The sequence below is a fragment of the Camelus ferus genome, chromosome 11 (assembly GCF_009834535.1).
Source record: "Camelus ferus isolate YT-003-E chromosome 11, BCGSAC_Cfer_1.0, whole genome shotgun sequence".
NCBI lineage: Eukaryota > Metazoa > Chordata > Mammalia > Artiodactyla > Camelidae > Camelus > Camelus ferus.
In genome coordinates, this window is record NC_045706.1 from 55,411,370 (window position 1) to 55,434,148 (window position 22,779).

The 22,779-nt window shown below is 46.1% G+C and overlaps 1 protein-coding gene across 1 annotated transcript in view; it reads left to right on the forward strand.

Moving 5' to 3' along the window:
* SH2D4B (SH2 domain containing 4B) overlaps positions 1-22,779 on the forward strand; it is an 83,213-nt gene that overhangs the window by 33,877 nt on the left and 26,557 nt on the right. The window contains exons 4-6 of the mRNA XM_014555334.2: positions 2,491-2,638; positions 17,841-18,057; positions 20,995-21,119. Coding sequence (XP_014410820.2) covers positions 2,491-2,638; positions 17,841-18,057; positions 20,995-21,119 — 490 coding nt within the window. The remainder of the gene's footprint in view (positions 1-2,490; positions 2,639-17,840; positions 18,058-20,994; positions 21,120-22,779) is intronic.

The following is a 22,779-nucleotide window of genomic DNA, read 5'->3' on the forward strand; positions in this document are numbered from 1 at the left end:
GCTCAGGCCAGGGGTCCTGCTTGCTGCCCTACCTATAGCCTGCCTCCTGCACAGACTCCTGGAAAGCTGGTGGTCAGACACTACCCAGGTAGGACAGAGAAGACACTGAATAATCTCAGAGAAAGGACCAGATACACTTGAGGGCCCTCAACAAGATGGCTGGTCCCTCATCCAGTCTTCCTAGGTGAAGCCTACCTCTTAAGGAAGCCTTGACTACACACTCTGAGTCTATGTTTCAGATACATACTTACTGACTTTCTTGAATATAAGCAGTCAGGAAAAATCAGACATCAGAGGGAAGCCTCTGACATGAATGACAGGCACCAAATAAAACAAACTTAAACGTAAAACAAGAGGCAAAACACAGAGGAAATAGATGTAAATCAAAATATGGGAAAGAAAACAATCTCTGAAGTCCTCAGAGATGAGCTATTGCGTTCATGGAACAAGTACAGGGTGCAATGAAGCAAAAAGGAACAACCGAAGAATAAGAAAGGGGACTTTGGAATTACAAGTACACTAGCTGAAATAAAAATGTCAGTGGAAGGTTTGGGCGACAAAGTCAGTGAAATCAACCAGGAAGTAGAACAGAAAGGCAAGAGATGGAAATAGGAGAGAAATGATAAGGCACTTAGAGGGTTAACTCAGGATGTCCAGCAGTTGACACATAGGAGTTCTAGAAAGAAAAAAGTGAAATGAGAGGAGAAAAAATTATCAAAGAAATCCTAAGCAAAGATGTATTAGACTCGAAGGACCCAAAACTCCACTCCTCACACAATCAATGAAAGAAAATCCACAACAAGGCACATCATTTAAAAAGGTTCAGAACTCAGAGATGGGAGAAAAAATGATTGCCTTATGCAGAAGAATGAGAATCCGAGTGGCAGTACTGGATACTAGAAGACAAGGAAGTGGAGTCTTCCGTGTTCTGCAGGAAAATGAGTTTTAATCAAATTCAATGCCCAGCTAAGTTAGCAGTCACTTGGGCGGTTGGCACAGACGTATTTTCAGACAAGTCTCAGAATGTGTCTCTCTGTGCATCCTTACCTGAGAGGTGCTGTGAGCTGCGTTGCTGCAAAATGAAGACATGGACAGGAAAGAGAACATGGAACAAGGAAGCAGGGGCTACAACTCGGAGGAGGCTGAGAGGCGAGTCCCAGGAGGAGGGATAGACAGGAGGCCTAGCTCACAGCCACCTGAGATGGGGGAGGAAGGAAAGATGCATGCGGGGTCAGGGTGTCCCCTGGAAAAGATCACTACTGTATTGTCTGTTATAATAAAAAGCACTTGGTTAAACACAGAGGAAAGATTTACTGCAGATCTGAGAGAAGTTTGGCCAAATTCAATGCTCTGCTTCAAGATGAGCCGATTAGTAACTCAGGAAAAAAAATAAAAAGAAATTATTTGGAAGAAAAATCCATCATACTATTATATTTTACTGAATTTCAGATGCCATTAATTATAAAGTCTATCATTACTTTAGGAAGAAAGAAAAAAACTGTTGGCTATGAAAAAGGCAAGTTGTAGGACATGTTCATATTTTAGAGATGTTAGAAAGTTAAAAAATGTAATTCTTAGAATTAGTGGAAATAGCACCCTATTTGGCTCTGCAGGGGACTACATTTAGTTCTGCACTGATCATTGATGTAACCACAAATTGTGATGTAAATTTATTGTGAGGATGAGGAGAGGAAAAGTATGGGTGTGTATCTCTTTGGGAAATATAGATGCTAAATACTCATGTACCAAAAAAAAAAAAAAAAGGCAGTAGTTAATGTCTAGAGTTGGTAAATCAAGAATTAGCAGCATTATTCAGACATGGATGTGACCACGTGAAGGAGCAGCTAGAATAATTGAGAATGGTGGCCTCTGGGCACTAGATGAGGGTGGGGTAGGTTGGGGTGAAGTGGTTTGGAGAACTACTGTGTTTTGTAACAAGCCTTTAGTGCATAATGCATGTCTGATGTGTGTGCATGTTGCTTTGATGTAAACAGAGGGAGAGGAAAATATCCCCTCCTCGCATGGAGCCTTTTTGGAGCTTGAAAGTGGAACCATAATTGGAGATTTGGCCGCCCCCCACAACCTGCTCTCTCTTTGAAATATCTCATCTGGAAATAAGGTTCAGACCTGATTGTATCCTGCTGAATCAGCCTCCAGGAGGACCCGGCACCCCTCCCCTAACGTACTGCCTCTCTCCCCCCAGAGTGGGAAGTGTGACCAAGGATGGCCCCAAGTCCTCTTACTATTGTGGAAGGCTTCAGAGTCTACAAATTCTTCCACATACTTCAAGCTGTTGGATCCTTACCACGGCCTGATTAGGTGTAACTATCACCATTTCATGTGTGTAGAGACAGAGACGGGAGCGGCCACCCCCGGGCCACCTCCCCGTGGGACAGCTCAGCCCTGCCCTGCTGCAGGACCAGCGGCACTTCTCCTCTCTCGTGACCTGTTACCGTCACCTAACATCATTCTGTCCGCGGGCTGTTTTAGAGGAAAGAGGAAGAGGAGAGGAAGTGGGGAGAAGAGCAGATTCGCCTCCAGGAAGAGCAGAGGGCGAAGGAACTCTACTGGACCCTGAAGCAGGCGCAGCTGCAGAGCCACGCCAGCGAGAAGGAGGAGCGCGAGTGGGAAGAGCAGTGTGAGTAGAGCTCAGCCATCATTCCAGTTCACCCAGAAGCCTCTGCCCAGGGTCAACCATGTATATGGGTGGTCCTGCTAGGACCCAGAGGGTAAGGGTGCCATCCTCCAGGGGCTTAACTTGCTGGCTGGGGAGTTTTCTTATACTAAAGAATAAAACCCTACGTTTGCTAAGTTACCAATAATATTCTGGCTCTGAGCTAAGCCCTGGGGAGCTGGAGATGAGGGATCATGGTCTTTATCCTGGAGGGACTCGTCGGCTAGGCGGGAGACAGGCACACAGGCCAAGGGCTTTGAGGGAAAACGTACCATGTTCTATTGGAGCACAAGGTGGCTACCCTGGTGGGGTTCCAGGTGAGGAGTTATAGAGGGATGCCCCATGTTGTAGCATGGGCCAATAATTCATTCGTTCTTATGACCGAATAGAATCCTAAAGTGTGCATATTACCACATTTTCGTTTATCCACTTATCAGTTGAAGGACATTTGGGTTGTTTCCACTTTGGGGCTATATAGATAATATTGCTCGGAACACTTGTTTATGTTTTTGTGTGAACATATATTTTCATTCTCTCAGATATATATCCAGGAATGGAATTTCCAGGTCATATGGTAGGTAACTTTATGTTTAAGATTTTGAGAAACTGCCACACTGTTTTTCCAAAGTGACCGTACCATTTTACATTTCTACAAGCAATGTGTGAGGATTCCAGCTTCTTCACATCCTCGTCAGCACTTATAGTGGTTTTTGATTCTAGCCATCCTAGTGGTTGTGAAGTTTGATTTGCGTTTCCCTAATGACTAATGATATTGAGTATATTTTCCTGTGCACACTGGCCATGTATATATCTTATTCAGAGAATTGTCTATTCAAATCCCTTGCTCATTTTTGAAAATCTTCCTTGTTGTTAACGACCTACTGTAGAAGTTCTTTATGTATTCTGACCTTAATCTCCTTTCAGAGATATGACTTGCAAATATTTTCTCCCATTCTGTGGATTTTCTTTTCACTTTCTTGATAATGTCCTTTGAAGCACAGAATTTCCAATTTTGACAAAATCCAGTTTATCTATTTTTTTTCTCTGGTTGCTTATGCTTTATGTCATATCTCAGAAACCATTGCCTAATCCAAGGTCACAAAGATTTACACCTATGTTTCTTCTAAGAATTTTATAGTTTTAGCTCTTACATTTAGGTCTTTGGTGCATTTGGAGTTAGTTTTTGGGTAAAGTAGGGTTTCAACTTAATTCTTTTGCATGTGACTGTCCAGTTGTCCAAGCACCATTTTGTTGAAAATATCATTCTTTGAATACTCTTGGTACCCTTAGTTAAAAAGCAATTGACCAAAAAATGTAAGTGTTTGTTTCTGGACTTTCAATTCTATACCTTTAATCTATATGCCTGTTCTCATGCCTGTACCAAAACATTACGATTACAGTAGCTTTGTAGTAAGTTTTGAAATTGGGTAGTATGAGACACTCGAGGTTGCTTTTCTTCTTCTGGATTGTTTTGGCTATCCTGGGTCTTTTGCATTTCCGTGTGAATTTTAGAATCAACTAGAATTTCTGCAATGATGCCTGCTGGGATTTTGATAGTGATTGCATTGAATCTATAGATCATTTTGGGGAGTATTGCTATCTTAACAATATTTTCTCTTCCAATCCATGAATGTGGGATATCTTTCCATTTATTTAAGTCTTATTTAATTTCTTTCAATAGTATTTTGTAGTTTTCAGCATCGAAGTCTTCAACTTGTTTTGATAAATGTTTTGGAAATGGAATGATTTTCTTAATTTCATTTTTGAATTGTTTATTGCTAATGTATAGAAATGTAATTGGCTTTTTAATTATGATCTTTTGTCCTACAATTTTACTAAACTTGTTTATTAGTGCTAGTAGGTTTTTTGTGCATTACTAATACTTTTTATCTATGAGATAACTTCATGTGCAGAGTAATTTTATTTTTTCTTTTCCAATCTGGATGTCTTTTATTTATTTTTCTTGCCTAATTGCTCTGGCTAGAACTTCCACTACTATACTAAGTAGAAGTGGTAAAAGCAGACATCTTTGTCAAGCTTTCAGCCTTTCACCATAAAGTATGATGTTAGGTGTAGGGTTTTTTTAAGACAAACTATCAGGTTGAGGAAGTTCCATTCTTTCCTAGATTGTTGAGTATTTTTACTATGAAAAGGTTTTGGATTTTTGTCAAAAAAAATTTTTTTTTTTGCATCTATTGAGATCATCATGTGGGTTTTGCTTTTTGAATTAATATGTTATATTCCTTGGTTGAGTTTTATGTGTTGAACCAATCTTGCATTCTTGGGATAAATCCCACTTGTTCACAGTGTATAATCCTTTTTATATGTTGCTGGATTTGGTTTGCTAGTATTTTGCTGAAAATTTTTGCATCTGTATTCATAAGAGATTTTGGTCTGTAGTTTTCTTTTCTTGTGATGTTTTTGTCTGGTTGCAGTAACAGGGTGATTTTGGCCTCAAAGAATGAGTTAGGAAGTGTTCCTTCTACTATATTTTGGGAAGAGTTTGTGAAGGATTAGAATTAATTCTTCTCTAAACATATGGTAGAATTTACCAGTGAAGCTATGTAGTCCTGGGATTTCTTGTGGGAAGGTTTTTTTTATTACTAATTTAAGGCTTTCACTTGTTTTGAGACATTTTTCTTGAATAAATGTTCCCCAGATTGCTGTAAGCCTTTTGTTAATTTCTAGCACGAGAGAGGAGAATGTCCCACCCCTTCATTAATAATGACTCTTTAACTGTTCCATGCCCATTCACACATGGTCTAGAACTGTTTCAAGAATTACCAAATATTACTAATAACCGTGTCCTCATTAAATTCATCTGAATGCCCTAAATTCGGAGGGTTCACAAAGCCTTCAGACATTACTCATATGCTTAGAACAGGTATCAGTATTTCTATTTTATTGGATGAGGAAAACTGAAGCTCAGCCTCAGGAGGCACACTGGGGGATCCTGCCCAGATGAAGGTCTTTGTTTTCCTTTCCTCCTGGCCTCGTGTCTGGCCTGCAGATTAAGTGTCCTGCAAAAGCCAGATGCAGGAGGGATGTCTTTGGCCATCAGCCTCATAGGCTCCAGAGGTCTGTGCCCAGGAAGTTTCACAAAGAAGCCATGAATACTCATTGATTCCCTCCTGTGGAGTTCCCAAATGCAGTTATCAATGCTGTTCCTTCTGCCATGATGCCCTTCCCTGCCTGTCTCCCTACTTTCCCCAAACCAAATGCCATTTCCTCCACAGGGCCTTTCCAAATGCCCCCCTTCTTGGGTGGAAAAAGATATTCCATACAAGCAGAAACCAAAAGAAAGCAGAGGTAGCTATACTTGTGTCAGACAAAATAGACTTTAAGCCAAAAATGGTAACACGGGAAAAGAAGGTATTTGTATAATGATAAAAGGGTCAATTCATTAAGAAGATGTAACAACCATAAATATATATACACCCAGCATCAGAGCAACTAAATATAAAAAGCAAATATTAACAGATCTGAAGGGAGGAAGAGACGACAGTGCAATTTTAGTATGGAATGTCAAAACCCCACTTTCAAAAGTAGACAGATCATCCAGTCAGAAAGTCAATAAGGAAACATTGGATAAGACTATACTGTTGACCAAATGGGCCTAACAGACATGTACAAAACCTCCCATTTAATAGCAGCAGAATACACATCCTTCTTAAACACACCTGAAACATTCGCTGGGCTAGATCGTAGGTTGGGCAACAAAACAAGGGTCAACAAATTGAAGATTAAACTCATATCAAATATCTTTTCTGACTATAATGGTATGAAACTAGAGATCAGTCATAGAAATAAAACTGGAAAATGTACAAATATGTGGAAATTAAACACGCTTCTGAACAACCAATGGTCAAAGACTAAATCGAAAGGGAAATAAAATATCTTGATGCAAATGAAAATGGAGACACAACATACCAAAACAATGCAACGCACAAGTCATTGTAAGAGGGCAGTTTGTAGTGGTTATGCCTACCTAAAGAGAAAAGAAAGAACTCAAATAAACTACCTGACTTTACACCTCAAACAACTAGAATAAGAACAAATTAAACCCAAAGTTAGCAGAAGGAAGAAAATTACAAAGATCAGAGCAGAGATGAATGAAATGGAGACTAGAAAAACACAACACTAGAAGAGATAAATGAAACTAAGAGTTGGGTTTTGAAAAGATAAACAAAACTGACAAACCTTCAGCCAGACTAAGAAAAAAATTAGACGCTAATGAACAAAACCAGAAATGAAAGAGAAGATATTACAGCTGATACCACAAAAAATACTAAGGGTGAGAAGAAACTACTATGAACAGTTATATTCTAACAAATTAGATAACCTAGAAGAAATGAGTAAACTTCTAGAAACACACAACCTACCAAGAATGAATCATGAAAAAGTAGAAAATCTGAGCAGGCTGATTACCTGTAAAAACATTGAATCAGTCATAAAAAATCTGCTAGCAAAGAAAAGCCCAGGACCAGATGGCTTCACTGATGAATTCTGCTGAACATTTTAAAAAGAGCTAATTCAAATCCCTCTCAAAATATTCTGAAACATCGAAGAGGAGGGAGCACTTCCAAACTTACTTTAGGAGGCCAGCACTGTCCTCATACCAAGGCCGGAGAGAGACAACACACACAAAGATTGCAAGCCAATGTCCTGGATAAACACAGATGCAAAAATCCTGTAATATTTTGTTACAAAATATGTGAACATTTGTAAAGGCCCTGTGGAGGAAATGGCATTTGGTGTGGGAAACTTGGGGAGGTAAATAAGGCGGGGAAGGGCACTGTAGCAGAGGAAACAGCACGGAGCAAAAGCAAGGTCATTAGGTGCACAGACACGGCACATGTTTTGATGTGGCTGCAGCCTGGGGTTCATGGTGGGTAATGATGAAAGTGAGGCTAGAAAGATGAGATGGTCAAGAGCGAAACAAGAATTCATTCATTTAAATTCAGAACGGATGAAGTGATCGGTGAAAAAAGGAGGCAGGGCCAAAGCTTGTACTGAAAAAAACAGTGAAAATTTTTGCAGTGAAAGAAATAGTAAAAAAATTACAGAGTGAAGTCACAGGAGGCTGCTGGAGTGTGGAGTAAGGCGCCCTAAGCTGGGAAGCGCGTACGAGCGTGACCTTGAGCAAGTTCTCGCTCGGTTGCTCAGTGTCTTCAGGGTCATCACAGAGAGTTGAAGCTTGTTGGGAGGGTGAAACGAGAGGCCAGAGGCACAGGTGCTTTCTAAGCTGTAAAGGGCTGTCACTCACAAAGTAGTCCTCTTTTTCATAGCTACACCATGAGATGGAAAGTTACGGGCTGGACTGGTGTTCCGCTGGGGATGGAGGATGGAAATCGTTTGGCCCAAGCGCTGCCTGATTGCTAACTTATTACTGTGTGGCAACTGAAAGTGGAAAAACCTCCCCCAAACAAAGGAAAAAATGTGGTAATTCAGGCCCGTGATTTTGGTTCCTCATTGTGTGCTTTCTCAAAGAATGGTGAGCTAAACTCTGGAGGCTGTCATTCAAATCCAGCAAAGCCCCATTCCGCACTCAATTAACTTAATGTGAAAGATATAGTGGGCCATTAATCTACTGGGAGCAGCAGGCTTTTGATAAAACACCTAAATTAAATTCTCCAAGTTAGAAAAAAAGAGAATTGTTCCCTTTAGAATCACTGGAATCAGAATTAGTTATTCAGTTCAAACAGCAGAGCGGGAGCTTGGCTTCTGAGAAGCTCTGAATATATTAGGCAGAAATTCACTCAATAATTTCTCAACTCTGAACCTGCAGGAGTGTGAGTTAGGTAACATCTAGGGGCCCAGAGATTTCGAGATGAGCCAGCGTGACTTGGTTAATGATATTACTTACAAACATTGGGACTGTGTTATTGTTAATCCCTGCTCTCCCTCTCTGAACTGTGTGATTCTGATCGTGGCATCTAACCCACAGCCTGCACCCTCGTGTTGCACCCCCTTGCAGAGTTGTGGTTAAAAGCTAAGTGAGAAGATGTGTGCTCAGTTCCAGTATGGGGTTGTTACGTTGGTTCCAGTCTCTTCCCTCATGGAAGGGAGTCTGCTCTGGAGTCTGGGTTTAATAAAGTCGGTGGTTCCAAAACGCTCTGTGCTTGAGACAGGCAGAACTCGAAGGTGCTTGTGGAGACAGGGTGGGGCAGAGCAGACTTTTGGGCTTGAAGGAAGGCTGAGGGAAAACACAGAAGGGCTTTTTCTCTCCACTGATGGGATGGGAAATTGTGTTGTTGCTCCTTGCAAATTACCAGTTTCAATGACTCCCCATCTCGGGTGCCATCTACTTTTGGCCTTCTAACTCAGAATACCAGTCCCTACACGCCTGATTCATGTCCTGTTTAGGGTTCTCTCTCCTCCTGAATTGCTCAAGAATCCTTGGGGACTTTACGTTGTCCCAAAGAAAAGTCATTGGGAGGTTCACAGTGACATGGGGGACCGTTCTGGGCTTAAGGAACCCCTGAAGTTGCTCCTGGTGGCCACAAGGGGTCACTGTTGGCAGCCATCAGGATTGCAGGCAGAACAAGGATGGTTGGCAGCTGTCCTCTGAAGCCTTGGGGTCCAGGTAGAGAGAGCCCCTTAACTTGGCCTTGTTTAGCTGTGGGTGACCCTCACTTGGTCTCCCTGAGGCTCATCAGGGTTCATTGCCTTGGTGCCAAACTCACCGTTTCCCCAGGTGACGGCTGCTTCAGCAGGCGGAGTCCCCAGGGGCCTGTGTGCATCCCCTTCAACACCTGGACCACCTGTTTCCCTTTCCCAGGGGTCAGGAAACTTCCCCTCTCACAGAGTTTCATTTCCCCCATTTCCCTGACAAGAGCGCCTGACTCTACCCAGACCCCACCCTTGCACCACTTCCCTGCCTCCCCTCCTTTCTGCCTTCACAGGGAGGGGCCCTTTCTAAAGGCAGTATTCCAGTCCCCATCTCACAGCAAACACAACGCAACAACAGCAACAACAGATAATACGTAATGAACCCCTACAGTGCGCCAGGAACTGTCCAAGCCCCGACTAGCTACAATCTCACCAATGTCTTAAAGCAACCCTGTGAGGTCCTCATTTTACAGATGAGGAAATGAAAGTATAGATCCGGTCATTTAAGTTGCCCGAGGTTCACATGAAGCAGAAAATGGGGCAGAGTTTAAACACATCTACACACATACACAATTTAAGTCTTTTATTGGTGCTTTTTCCTGTACATAGGATTGTTCATTAATTTTCAGAGACATTATGCTGTTCACGCAAGGGGTTACTACAAATTGATACTGCTTGGAGGCGTTTGGTTTCTCTGGAGGCTGTAAGTGGATCATCTCAATTCTATTCAGCATGGGGTCTTTGCTACCTGGGCAGGAGAACCATGGGCTAGTGCTCTAGGGACGGGTTTCATGAAGAGAGGCAGCTGATGATCTTCTGGAACCTCGTGCCCCCTGGTCCTTCCCCCCTGCAACCCCATAGGCACCTCCACCTCCACCTCCACCTCCACACGTCCAAAGCTCAGTCCTCCCCTCCGCCCCTGTCTGCTTCATCACCTGGCTGACAAAGGCGGAAACTAGGCTGTCATTCTGGTCTCTCCTTTTTGCTCACTGTCAATCCCTAAACCCACCAAGTGTAAAGGTTTGACCTCCTTAGTATTGTTTGAATTTACACTCCCCCCTCCCATTGTCGTGACACTGTCTTACCTTTGACCCGCATTGCTCTTTGCCTCGGTTTCTGTTTTCCAAGCCTTTATTCTCCTTCCTATCAGATTCATTCCCAACACTGCAGCCAAGTCAACCTTTGAAAAGTGCAAACAGCATCCTGCTCTCCTGCTTAAAACCTTTCAGTGGCTTCCAACCATCCTTTGATAAAGTTTTAAAATTCATTAGCCAGTATTTATTGGTCTCCTAAACGGCCTTTCCTGTTTCTGCATCCTACCCTCTTGCCCCCTCCCCTCAAGAGCTTCCCTCCAGCCACACTGACCCATTCCAAGAGGGCTGCTTCAACTCCCTTTTGCCTCTGGCCTCTGCCCCCGAGCTTCCCCTGCCTAGAATACCCTCTCCTTGGCCTCTCTGGGTTGAATTCTGTGTGTCCAACAGGCATCAGCTCAGATGCCTTCTCCAGAGGATTTCTCTCCCCTCCTCTGGGGCCCCGCCACACCCTGTGCACCCACCACACAGCTCCATTCACCATTTGCTGGCGTGTTTCCCCTCCCAGGCAGTAAGCTCTCTGAGGGCAGGGATGGTGTCTCGTTCACTGCTGTATCCACATCCCCTAGCACCAGCCAGGCGGCCAGCTGATATGGTGACCTTGTGAAACTTAGGGAAAGGGGCCCATTCTGCAAGATGCTGCACTACCATCTACCCAGAAATTGTTACAACATCTGTACAACTCAAGGATGAACACGGGTGACAGGGCCCCCTGGAATTGTGCAACTCACAGCTTGGGCCTGCGCAGCATGGAGCTGGTACAAGGGAGGCACTAAATACACCGGGGCTGAATAAATGTGTATTCAGTGCTCGAATGTGTTATTTAAGGTGTTAACACCCTTGCCTCTTGCAGTGACTGGCCTGGAGATGTTTCTGGAGCTCTGGAACTGCTCACAGAGAACCTGCCAAGAGAAAAACTGACTCCTGCCATTTCAGTGTTAGAGAACTGAGCAGGCGTCTTGAGCATAGGCAGGGACATGATTCCAGAGCAGCCTGGCAGTTTGGGCATCCCTTGGATGAAGGAGGGGATGGGCTCTATTTTCCATGGAGGGAACACTAAGACCCAGAGAGATGGAAACTTGTCCCAGGCTAGACAGAGAGTTAGTTAGGAGCAAAGCCAAGCAGGATGCTCAGCTGTCTTCCCACCACCGAGCCTGGGGCAGCCAAGACTCCCAGGTCTGACACGGGTGAGGCTGGGCTCCCAAAACTGTGGGGCTTGGTTTCTTATTGTGCAGGAGGGTTCCAGGCCAGGCAGCCCTGGAGAGTGATGTCTCAGTTCTGGGAGGAGGCCCCAGGCTGGCAGATGTGGGCGCATCCTCGTGAAGGCACTTTGCCGGCAGATCTGCAGGTGAGAACTGAGAGATGGCAGTGGGGACACAGCTGGGGACACATCGAGCTAATGTTGATACCTTGCTGTGCTCTGGCCCCTTTATTCTCAGCCCAGTGCTCACCAAGCCAGAATGTCTTTTTTTTTTAATTGTGGTAAAATAGACAACTCAAAACTGACCATTTAACCATTTTTAGGTATATAGCTCAGTGACACTGCATACAGTCACATTGCGGTGCCACCCCCCCCCACCTCTAGAACTCTTTGCATCTTGCCAAACTGAAACTCTGTCCCTATTAAACACTAATCCCCCATTTCCCTCTCCTCCAGCCCCCGCCAGCCACCATTCTACTTTCTGTTGTATTGGAATTAACTATTCTAAGTGCAATAAGTTGAATATAAGTGAAATCATACAATGTTTGTCCTTCCGTGTCTGGCTTATTCACTTAGTATAATGTCTTTAAGGTTCATCCACGTTGTGGCATGTGTCAGAATGTCCTCCCTTTTTAAGGCTGAATAATATTCCTTGTATGTAAATGTTGTTTATTTATCCATCAGTGGGCATTTGGGTTACTTCCACCTTTTGGCTGTTATAAATTGCTGTTATAAACGTGGGTGTACAAATATTTGTTCCGATCCCTGCTTTCAGTTCTTTGGGGTATATATCTAGAATTGGCATTGCTGGATCATACAGTTGTATGTTTAATTTTTTATGGGATTGCTGGGCTGTTTTCCACAGCAACTGTACCATTTCACATTCCCAACAACAATGCACAAGGTTCCAGTTTCTCCATATCCTTGCCAATGCTTATTATTTTCATCTTTTTTAAATAGAAAAATAACTAAAAATAGTAGCTCTCCTAGTAGCTGTGAAGTGGTGCCTCACTGTGTTTGGTCCATTTTTCAATATCTAAGTTCAGCTCTTCTTCTGGTCCTCAGTGTTTTCACATCAGCTGTCTTTACAGTATTTCTGAGAGATGAGGCACATTCTCCCTTTAACAGATGGAGACAGGAGACCCCGGAACCTACCTTAGCAGTGGGAATGGCCATAGTCCCCCTTTGTTCTGCATGCCAGGTAGGCCTTGTAGTGCCTGCTGGACAGGCCGGTGGGAGGGCCTCTTGGGCCAGAACGTGGGCGTGGGAGGAAGCAAAAGGGGACTCGGTTGAGGCCCTCACCTCTCCAGTGGTCCTCTGGGACAGAAGATGCTTGTGGTTGTTGCCACTGGCATAGAAGAAAAAAACTTCGCATTCTGGCTGAGGTTTCCGTGGTAGATTCATATGATACAGTTCAAATCTATCCCAGATTCAGAGAAGGAACAAAAGCAACCTTTTAAGATTTCAAAGCATAACTTAGATCTGCCTTTAAACAGACCCAGAACAGATTCTGTGTGACCGAGCATCAAGGGTGTGCCCTCCTGGACTGGCCAAGAACTGTTTATGGCTGCTTTTTGAACATGGCAATACCAGGGCTGATGAAAACAAACATTTTAGCTAACACGTACCTCGGTACTTAAAAGGTATCTGACCCAATTTCTAATCTTCACAACTTTATGAGGTGGGGACTGTTAGTTTCTCCATTTTACTTATGAGGAAATGAAGGCCCAGCGTGATTAAGTAAGTTGTCCACTGTCACACGGCTGGTAAATGAACTTGGGATCCGAACCCAGGCTCCAGAATCAGGCTTTGGGAAACTTGAAGAGAGATTCAAGGTCAGAGGCCTGACTTTGTAAGACATTGCTTTTCCACAGCATTTCACATTTCATAGGGTCTTATATTTCATTTCATCTTCGTAATAACCCAGTGAGGCAATCATTTCTACAGAAGTAGAAGCTGAGGCCTAGAGGCATTCAAGGGCTTTTATTTTAAACTGACGTACAGTCAGCTTACAGTGTGTCAATTCCTCTGGTGTACAGCACAATGTCCCAGTCATACATGTACATACACGTATTTGTTTTCATATTCTTTTTCATTACAGGTTATGAAAGATATTGAATACAGTTCCCTGTGCTATACAGAAGAAAATTGTTGTTTATCAAAGACTTTCTTAAGAAAGCTGGCATGGAGCGTTGGTGAGGGGTGGAGAAAAGGGGACCCTGTGCACTGTCGGTGGCAATATACTTGGTGCAGTAGGAAACAGTAAGGAGGTTACTCAAAACATTGAAAATAAAGCTACCATGTGACCCAGCAGTCTGGATTCCCTTCTGGGTATATATCCAAAGGAAATGAAAACAGGCTGTTGCAGAGATGTCTGCACTCGTGTGTTTATGGCAGCATTATTCACAATAGTAAGATATGGAAACAACCTAAGCGTCTGTCAATGGATGAATGGTAAGGAACATGTGAGATATATAGATACACACACACACACACACACACACAATTCAGCTATGAGAAAGAAGATCCTGCCATTTGAAACAACATAGATAGACCTTGAGGGCATTATGCTAAGTGAGATGAGTCAGACAGAGAAAAATACCACATGATATCACTTCCACGTGGAATCTAGAAAAGCCGAACTCACAGAAACAGAGTAGAATGGTGGTTACCAGGGGCTGTGTTTGCGGGGAGGGGGGTGCAGCTGGGGAGGAGGTGGGGAGATGTTGGTCAAAGGGTACAAACTTGCCATTAGAAGATGAATAAATTCTGGGGACCTAATGTACAGCCTAGTGATTACAGGCAACAGTAATCTGTTATATATTTCAAAGTTGCTAAGAGACTAGATCTTGAATGTTCTCGCCACAAGAAAGAAATGGCAATTATGTGACCCGATGCAGGTGTTAGCTAATGCGGTGGTGGTGATCATTTTGCAATAGAGAGTGTATCAAATCAGCACATTGTACACCACACTTTCCACTTACACAGTGTTATATGTCAGTTATGTCTCAAAAAAAAGAACATAAGGAGAGAAAAAGACCCAAGGAAGCGCTCTCAGAGCTGCCCTTGACCCTGTCTGCCTCGGCATTGGTCCCTTTTCCATAATAACCAGGGCTGGGCGGCAGGGTTGGCTGCACCAAGGCCAAGGCAGAAGTCCAGCTTCCTGCTTGCAGCCTCACCACGTCCTCACCTCTGAGTGTCCCCTGTGTCGCCACTGGCATTTCTGAGCTGGCCCGGCTGCCTGTGTGTCACGGTTGGTCTGAGTCAGTGGACACAGCTGCACAGAGGAGAGTTCGTGGGGAGCCTGAGCCCAGAGTGTGGGGAAGAGCTCAGAGGCCTGTTGGGCTGGGAAAGCGGGTAGGGTGGGCGGGCCAAGCAGTTTGCCCTTTGTCCCATGAGCACTGGGAGCTGCTGCAGGCTTCTGAGGAAGAGAAGGGCAGGACTGGAGCTGGGCTTTAGGAGGCTGGGTTTATCCCTGTGTGACCCACCAGCTCCCGCCCTCTCCTAGCTGAGTTCCAAAAACCTGTCTTCCTAGTTTGCATGACTTCCTTCTGTCACCGAGTGTCCCTGTCTCTCAGAGGCTGGCAACTCTTAAAGGTCACTGGCCCTTGTAGGGGACGAGCTTCTGTTTAGTTTCAGTCTATGACTGCAAAGCCCACGCCTGAGGAACCTGGCCTTGTTTGCGCCTCTCACCACAGGCGAGGCAGGCATCGTGGTGTTCTTAGTGCCTGGTACTTAACAGATGAGCCAGCTGGGCACTGAAACTGAGGTTTTTCTCTCTGGGAAGGACTCCTCCCTCTTCTTTTTCTGGAAAAACTCCTATTGACCTTCCCAGACTTAGTAGGGTACTGCCTCTCCTGCGATGACTCCTGGCTCCCTCGCAGAATGTGGGTGCCACTGCCCCTGAACTCTGATGGTGCCTGATCGGTCCTTGTTCTCATTGTGTTAGAGCTTTTTAATTTGTCTTATTTTCCCAGCTAGGCTCTGAGTGCCTTGCGGGAAGGGTCTAGGCTTTGCTATCTCTGCGTCCAGCTCAGGGCCTGGCAGAGTGAGGTGTGTAACCACGATCAGGCACAGTCGTCACAGCCTACGTGTCGCCTGCTGACTGGTGCATGTGCATTCCAGGCACTGGAAACCAGCAGTGAGAAGACCAAAGAAACTCCCCTCCTGCCCTGGAGCTTACAGCCTGGTAGATCCTCTGCACCTGACCTCCACTTCTGTAAATACCTTTGGAGGGAAAGGCTTCCTGCTGCCTTCAGATCTGGGGGAAATTATGTTCTGAGAATGATCTTTGACCAAGAAGCACGTTCTTTCAGAACCAGGGCCACTTCCCTTGTAACCTCCAAATGCTAACAGGACATAGTTCTCTGACATCAGTAGGTTGTAGGTGCTTGCCACACATGTATGGGATGGCGTTTGGAGCAGAATTAGGCTACGGGTAAGATTTTACTCCACTGGGGAGGTGATCTGCTTGGGCCAGGGCAATCCCTAGTTGTGCACAGTTAGAAGAACATGGCCATAGTTTTTGTTTTTTTTTTTAATCTGTGAGTCTATTTCTGGTTTGTAAATAAAATTTGTATCTTTTTTTTTTTAGATTCCACACATAAGTGATATCATATATTTATCTTTCTCTGTCTGACTTACTTCACTTAATATGATACAAATTTTATTTTACAAACCAGAAATGGACTCATAGACATAGAAAACAAACTATGGTTACCAAAAGGGAAAAGCGGTGGGAGAGGGATAAATTAGGAGTTCGGGATTAATAGATACACATTACTGTATATAAAATAGATAAACAATGAGGACCTACTGTATAGCGCAGAGAACTATACCCAATTTCTTATAATAAACTATAATGGAAAAGTATCTAAAAAAAATATATATATATATATGTATAACTGAATCACTGTGCTGTACACCTAAAACTAACATTGTAAATCAACTACATTTCAATTAAAAAAAAAAAAGGAACAACATGGTCAGCTCCAAGAATTCTCTACAAAAGGACTGGATTTTAGAGGCAGATACGGGCCTGACAAGATGTGATCAGACTACAAAATGATTGTTTTTAATTCTAGACCGTGACTCTAATGGGTTTTGTTTCCTTTCCTGGTGCACCTGCCCAGCCCCAGGACTCCCTTTTTGGTTTCAGAAGCAACAACTTGCAGATGTCCACCCTGCCTTGAGGAACACAGGAAGATAGAGGCTAGAGAGAGGGGCTTCGTGGAGTTCTGGAACCTGTGGAGTGAGAGTTAGCAAAGGGTCCTCTCCGTCTGCCTCCACCACAATCACCCACCAGGTGTCAAGGCTGCAGGAAACCAGAGAAAGGGCACAGGAATTGGGACACCAGAGTTTCCAACCACTCATCCTGCGGTAGCAGAGAGGATGGTTCCTGACCGGGCGTGGCCACTGACCAGGCTGTGCAAATCAAGTGTGCTTCCTTGGAACTCAGGTTCCACATGAGTAACGTGTGGAGGTTGGACCAGAGGGTCTGAAGTGCTCTTTTGGCTTTTTGTAGGAAAGAGCAGGGGCTCTGGTGTCAGATACACCCGGTTTTAAAACCAAGGAAGCTTGAGAGGTGGATAGAGTGGTGTAGAGACCTGTGCGGGGTTTTGAGCCAGATACACCTGGGTTCCAATCCTAGCTCTGCCCCTTACTAACTATTTAACTTCGGGCAAGTTGCTTAACCTCCCGGAGGCTGGGTTTCTGATGCAGAAATATGCCCTCCTCCCTTTTGTAGCTGGGGAAGTGTCTATAGGATGAGATGTTGCTGGGAGGGAGTGGAGTCCAGGGCTTGGCCGAGAGAAAGCCTATAATCAGCACGGGTGCTGGCGGAGGTATTTGTGATGCTAACCACTTCAACAGGCGCCCTTGAGGCTGGGCGGGTGGGCACAGGGTTTGAGGAGCTGCTCTGAGCAAGGCACTCCCAGGAAGAAATACACATGGAGATATAAATTTCCACCCAAAGGTTGCATGCTCATTCTGGAACAGGGCCACAGGTATAGCCAGATCACTCTAACCTGTCATGAGTGTCTTTACTCCCACAGGGGCAAGCTAACCCAGGGCTGTCAGCTCCGGCGGGGCCTGCCCTGCCCTGCCATTCCCAGGCGCCCCGCCTCCAGACAGCCCTTGTGGGTGCATCTGGGTGAATTCTGGGACCCTGGATAAGTCCCAGGGCTCCTGGCCCAGTCCCGGCTTGCTCAGTGCACAGCCTGGGCTGCAGGTCTGGGTAAACACGCTCTCTATTCCTTTCCAGTGCGTCGGTCCAAGGCAGCTGACAAGGAGAGGAGCCGCCGAGCCCAGCGCGCCCGGGACGAGTACCGGCGCCACTCGCTCCGTGCCATCCAGAAGGGCACGGTCGCCGGCCTCAGCTCCAGGTTCCAAGAGCTTGGCCAGAGCCACAAGCAGGAGGCAAGACTCTACCACCACCTCCCGGACCCAGGCCCGCCTCCACCCCTGGCTGTGCCTGGCCGGTAGGTTGCAGATTCCACATTTGCGGTGTGGCTGGGGGAGGTCCTCTGGCTGGGGTGTGGAGCTCCAGGGATCTAGTCTGGCTCAGCCTCCGACTTGCTGTGAAACTTGAGGCTAGTCATTTTCATTTCTCCTCTGGGAGCCTCAGTGCCCTAGTCTGTGTAATGGGGGCAGGTGTCAGGGAGAGGAGTTGGGGTTGGAGATTTCTAATAACTCTGGAGTTGTGGGAGGCTTAACCTTTTTGGGATCTAGGATTCCTTTGAGAATCTAAAGAAAGCTATGTACCCTTTTCCCTCCAAAATGTGCATATATAAATGCCCCAAAGTGTTTGCATATAATTTCAAGCTCGTGAATGATCTATAGACTCCAGGGTAAGAACTTATATAAGACCTCAGGTGTGTGAAATGTGGCCCAGCAGCCTGGGAACCAGAGCTGGCTGCTTTTGTAACCACAGGTGGTGTTGGTACATCTCTGGTTCTGATAGTTTATTGAAAGTTTAAATTTTCATTTCTATGTATGCGTGAGATGAAGTATTTTGTGTACATTGAAGGGCCTTCAGTATTTCCATGTCTGTCTGTTCATTTCCCTACCTGCCATTTCATTGTGTAATTGGTCTTTTCCTCAGCTATCTCTAGGGACTCCTTAAATGTTAGGGAAAAGGATCCTTTTCCTGGTGTTAAACATTTTCCCCCTCAATTTGTTATTTGTCCTTTGACTTTTCCGGTTACGTTTTCTGTCATGCAGGAATTCTTGATTTTTATGAGGTCAGATTTTCCTTTATGTTTCCTGGATTTGGAGACATAGTTAGAAAAGCCCCTTCCCTTGTGCTTTTTTGTTTTTTTTTTTTTATAAGGGAACATAATTTGTCCTTCAGGCCCAGAAGCAGAGTTGAATGGACCACACTGCAGTCTGGCTCCAGGCTGGCCCTGTTGGTAGGGGAGCAGTGACAGCCACAGGGAGCTGCGGAGGGGGACCAGGGACCATGGAGATGGAGCGGCAGACCCAGGCGCTGGAAGAGGCCACGCATCAGCCTCCTTCCTGGGGCTGCCTCAGGGCACAGGTCCCCACGGCCTCACTCTCAGCACCGTGGTGCGGGCACCGGTGGCCAGCACGCCCTCACCAGGCTGTGTTGGGGGCAGACATACTGTTGATGGGAGAGAGCTCCAGGTGCAGGAGCAAGGCTTCTGGCCAGGTGGCCTTTTGGAGCACCCCAGCCTAGCATTTATATACTGGGGAATCAGATTCTCTGCTTAGAAACAGAGGGATAAGAGTGAACGACTTTTCCTTGCCGTTTGTTATTTATGACCTCCTCTTGCCTTCAAAGGAGAACAAGTCCTAGGAACCAGAGGCTTTCTCCCGCAGCACAGTTATTTACTGAGGACGCCAAGTGTGAAGGAAGAGGCTGGGGCAGGGCTGCCGTGTGCTGCTTCACAGAGGGAAGGCATCCGTGGTTCCTGAGAAGGGGAAATCCCTGAGGGCAGATACAGTAGGAGCAGAGCTGGTTGGAGGGGGGTCAGTTAGAGCTGGGGAGGCGGCAGTGGGAAGAAAGTTTTGGAGAACAGACACCACTGATGATGGCTTTAAGCCATTTGATGCAACCTCACCCTCTGTCTTTCTTATTACATCTGTTCTAAAACCTGCGTACAGTGTTCACTGCTGTGTGCGTGTGTGTAAGTGGTTTCATTTTAGGGCAAGTAGAAACAGAAGCTCATTCTGGGATTTGCCATTAGGTGCCGGGCTGAGAATCAAATTGTTGGTTCAGGGCAAATGTAAAGACTACGTGAGATGACAGTGACAGTGTTGGGAAATTCTAAATGACACTGCTACTAGATGAACAGCAGTGATGGCATGAGAATTTGCCAGGTTTCCATTTGCCACCTTGCCGGGTGGAAAGGTGAAAAAGCTGTGTGGTTCAAGCTGGGCCCAAGGCCTGTTCATCTGATGCTCTATTTTCATATCATAAATTAATGCATGTGGTCTTGATACATACTCGTTCAACACACAGGGGTGCGTGCTTGTTACGGGTCGTGTGCTGTCAAACCCTTAACTGTGCTTAACGTCAGTGTGACTCCAGCACAACAGGGGTCTTATGTGGCTCAGTCTCTGCCTGCATTGAAGAGCCAGAGTTTAAACACGAAGACAATTAAAGTCTTGGCTTACTTGTAAGAAAATATCAAAAAGCATCTAATTCATTACTGGTGACTTCTCCCAATGCCCTGTCCACCCACTCCCAGAACCCTCAGTCCCTCATCAGATTCTGCCGTCCAAATTCAACCCTTACAGAGCCTTCTTCCCTCCTCCATCCTTTCCCTCTGTCCTTATCCTTTTTATTTCTCGGTGGCGAAGCTCAGCCATTTCCAGAGCAAACTGAGGCTGGTGTTCACTGTTCTGATTCTGTCCCATAAAGCATGGAGGCTAGCCGGCCAAGGCAGGTGACCCCTTAGAAGGCGGGCAGGGGGAGACGTGGAGGGGCAAGACCAGAGGAGTTCTCTTCAGTGGGGGTTTGGGGAGGGTGGAGGATGCCTCTAAAAAATAATAATAATTTTGCTCCTAGTACGTTAGCATCCTTCTTCATAGATGCTGCTGCTGATGCCCTGGGGCAAACACGCCTTCTCTCTCCCTCAGACATCCCGTATCCTGTTTCCCACTCCCACCTGTGTGGCTTTTTTCGAAGCAAATGATAACAGTTTTCTTTTGGGAAAAATAATAACAGCTGGTACATTATAATCTGCAGAGTGCCTTCAAGTACCTGGACTCATTTATTCCTCTCCCAGACGTGAGTGTGGGCACTGGGGCTTGTTCACTCTCACCGCCGTGGTCTTCCGCTCTCCCGCCCCCTCCTTCCCTCCGCTTGCTCCCCTCCCTCTCGGCCTCTCCTTCCCCTCCTCCCTCTTTCCCCAACTCCCTGACTCTCCCATACTCCTCTCTCTTCTCTGCAGGACTTGGGAGCGGCCCCTGCGTCCTGTCTCCAGGGAAGTCATAGTCCGGTGGTTTAAGGAGGAGCAGCTGCCTCGCCGAGCCGGCTTCGAGAGGAACACCAAGTCCATCGCGCCCTGGTTCCACGGTAGGATGGCTCTCCGACCCCTGGGGTGGATCTCAGCCTATCCCTGGGGTTGTGACAAGGTCCTGAAGGACCATCAGGGGCAGTAGGGGACTTTAGACTCTGCTGTTTCTGCTCTGTCCCCACAAAGACTGGCTGGCCCCCCAGGGTTAAGGATCTGCACTCCTGGCTCGCCTGGCTGAGAGTGGAGCGGAGAGACATCCCATGTCTGTCTTTCTTGGCTCACTGAGTGCTCTGAGCTCAAGGAGCAGGTTTTGATTTTCCCAGGGCATGTGCTGAAACAGCCCGTGACCTTTATGGAGGCCATTAGAGACCAAGCCACAGCGTCTTTGAGCGGGAGTCCAGGAGACTGGAGCCAGCAGGGGTTCTGAACATGCACCCATTCCCCTCTCTGCTGGGAAGGGATGGACATGGCTCCTGCTGGCTGCCCTCACCTCGCAGCCTCCTTGGCCAAAAAGGGCCCCTCAGAGGCATCTTCTCTCTGCATTGCGTCCTGGTAGGTGTGTCATGAGCCTGATGAGTGAAGTTAATCTGGGAGCAATCAGAAAACCCAGCCTCACGAGAGTTAGGCTAGCCTTCTCAGTGGCCGTGTGCTCACTGGGGCCAGGGCCGTACCTCTTAGCACCTCTGTATGCAGCCCCCACCTCTGCTTCCTACTGCCCAGGGATCAGGTACGGAAACACATCCAAGACAAATGCAGCCTCTTTCTCTGTTGCCACTGATGTTGAGATCTTCACTTCAATGGCATCCCCACTGTGTTGGTCAGATTACGCTTAGTTATGCTGCAGTGACAAATGACCCCAAAGTCTCGGAGACCTCTGCCAACCAAGACTTATTTCTTACCCATGTTACATGCCCATCGGGAGTTCGTGGTGGACTTTAATCGGCCTCAGACTGAAGGAGCTGCCTCTATTGGGAACAGAGAGAAGAGGGAGGCATGGCCACTGACGCACTGGCTCCCGAAGCTTCTGCCTGGAACACATGCATTTCTTTGGCTAGAGCCAGCCTGGCATCTGCAGTGTGGATACTTTTGAATGAGTCTATTATGACCACCACCCACTTTTAGACCCCTTCCTTCTCTTAGGCCTCCATGTATCCAACAGAAGGATGGGGTGGCTCTTTATGGCTTAGAAAGAAGACAGTCGACATGTATGACTCAGCCATGTGGCCCCGGAGCTGGTCCTGGGGATATCCTGCCTCTAACTTCAGTCCTGGTTTTGTGTCCCTGTAGCCCCCGAGAGAGCCTCCACTTGAATCATGGCTCTCCTTCTCCTTTGTACGTGATTGTAATCCCAGAAGCACATTACTAGCCTCTTAGGCGCCTGCGTGGTGCAGCTCAGGAGTTCTGTCGAGGTGGGGGTTTGTGGGGGCCGCTGGCTGCTCTGCCGTGCTGGTGGCAGCCAATGGAGAAGGCACGGAGAGGTGCTCAAATTTATCTTTCACTTTATTTTCTCTCCTGATGAAAAACAACTGTAATTTTTGTATTGTCACGGAACAAACGGAACCACAATTTAAGTCTTGCAATTTACGTAACTGATTTCACGTTCTTCGAACAGTTCTCCCATAAAGCTTGCGGGAAGGTTGCTAATGCGAGGACCAGGGCTATTTAGTGACAAAGTTTTCATTGATCTGTGACAGAAGGAAAGGAAAAAGCGCGCATATG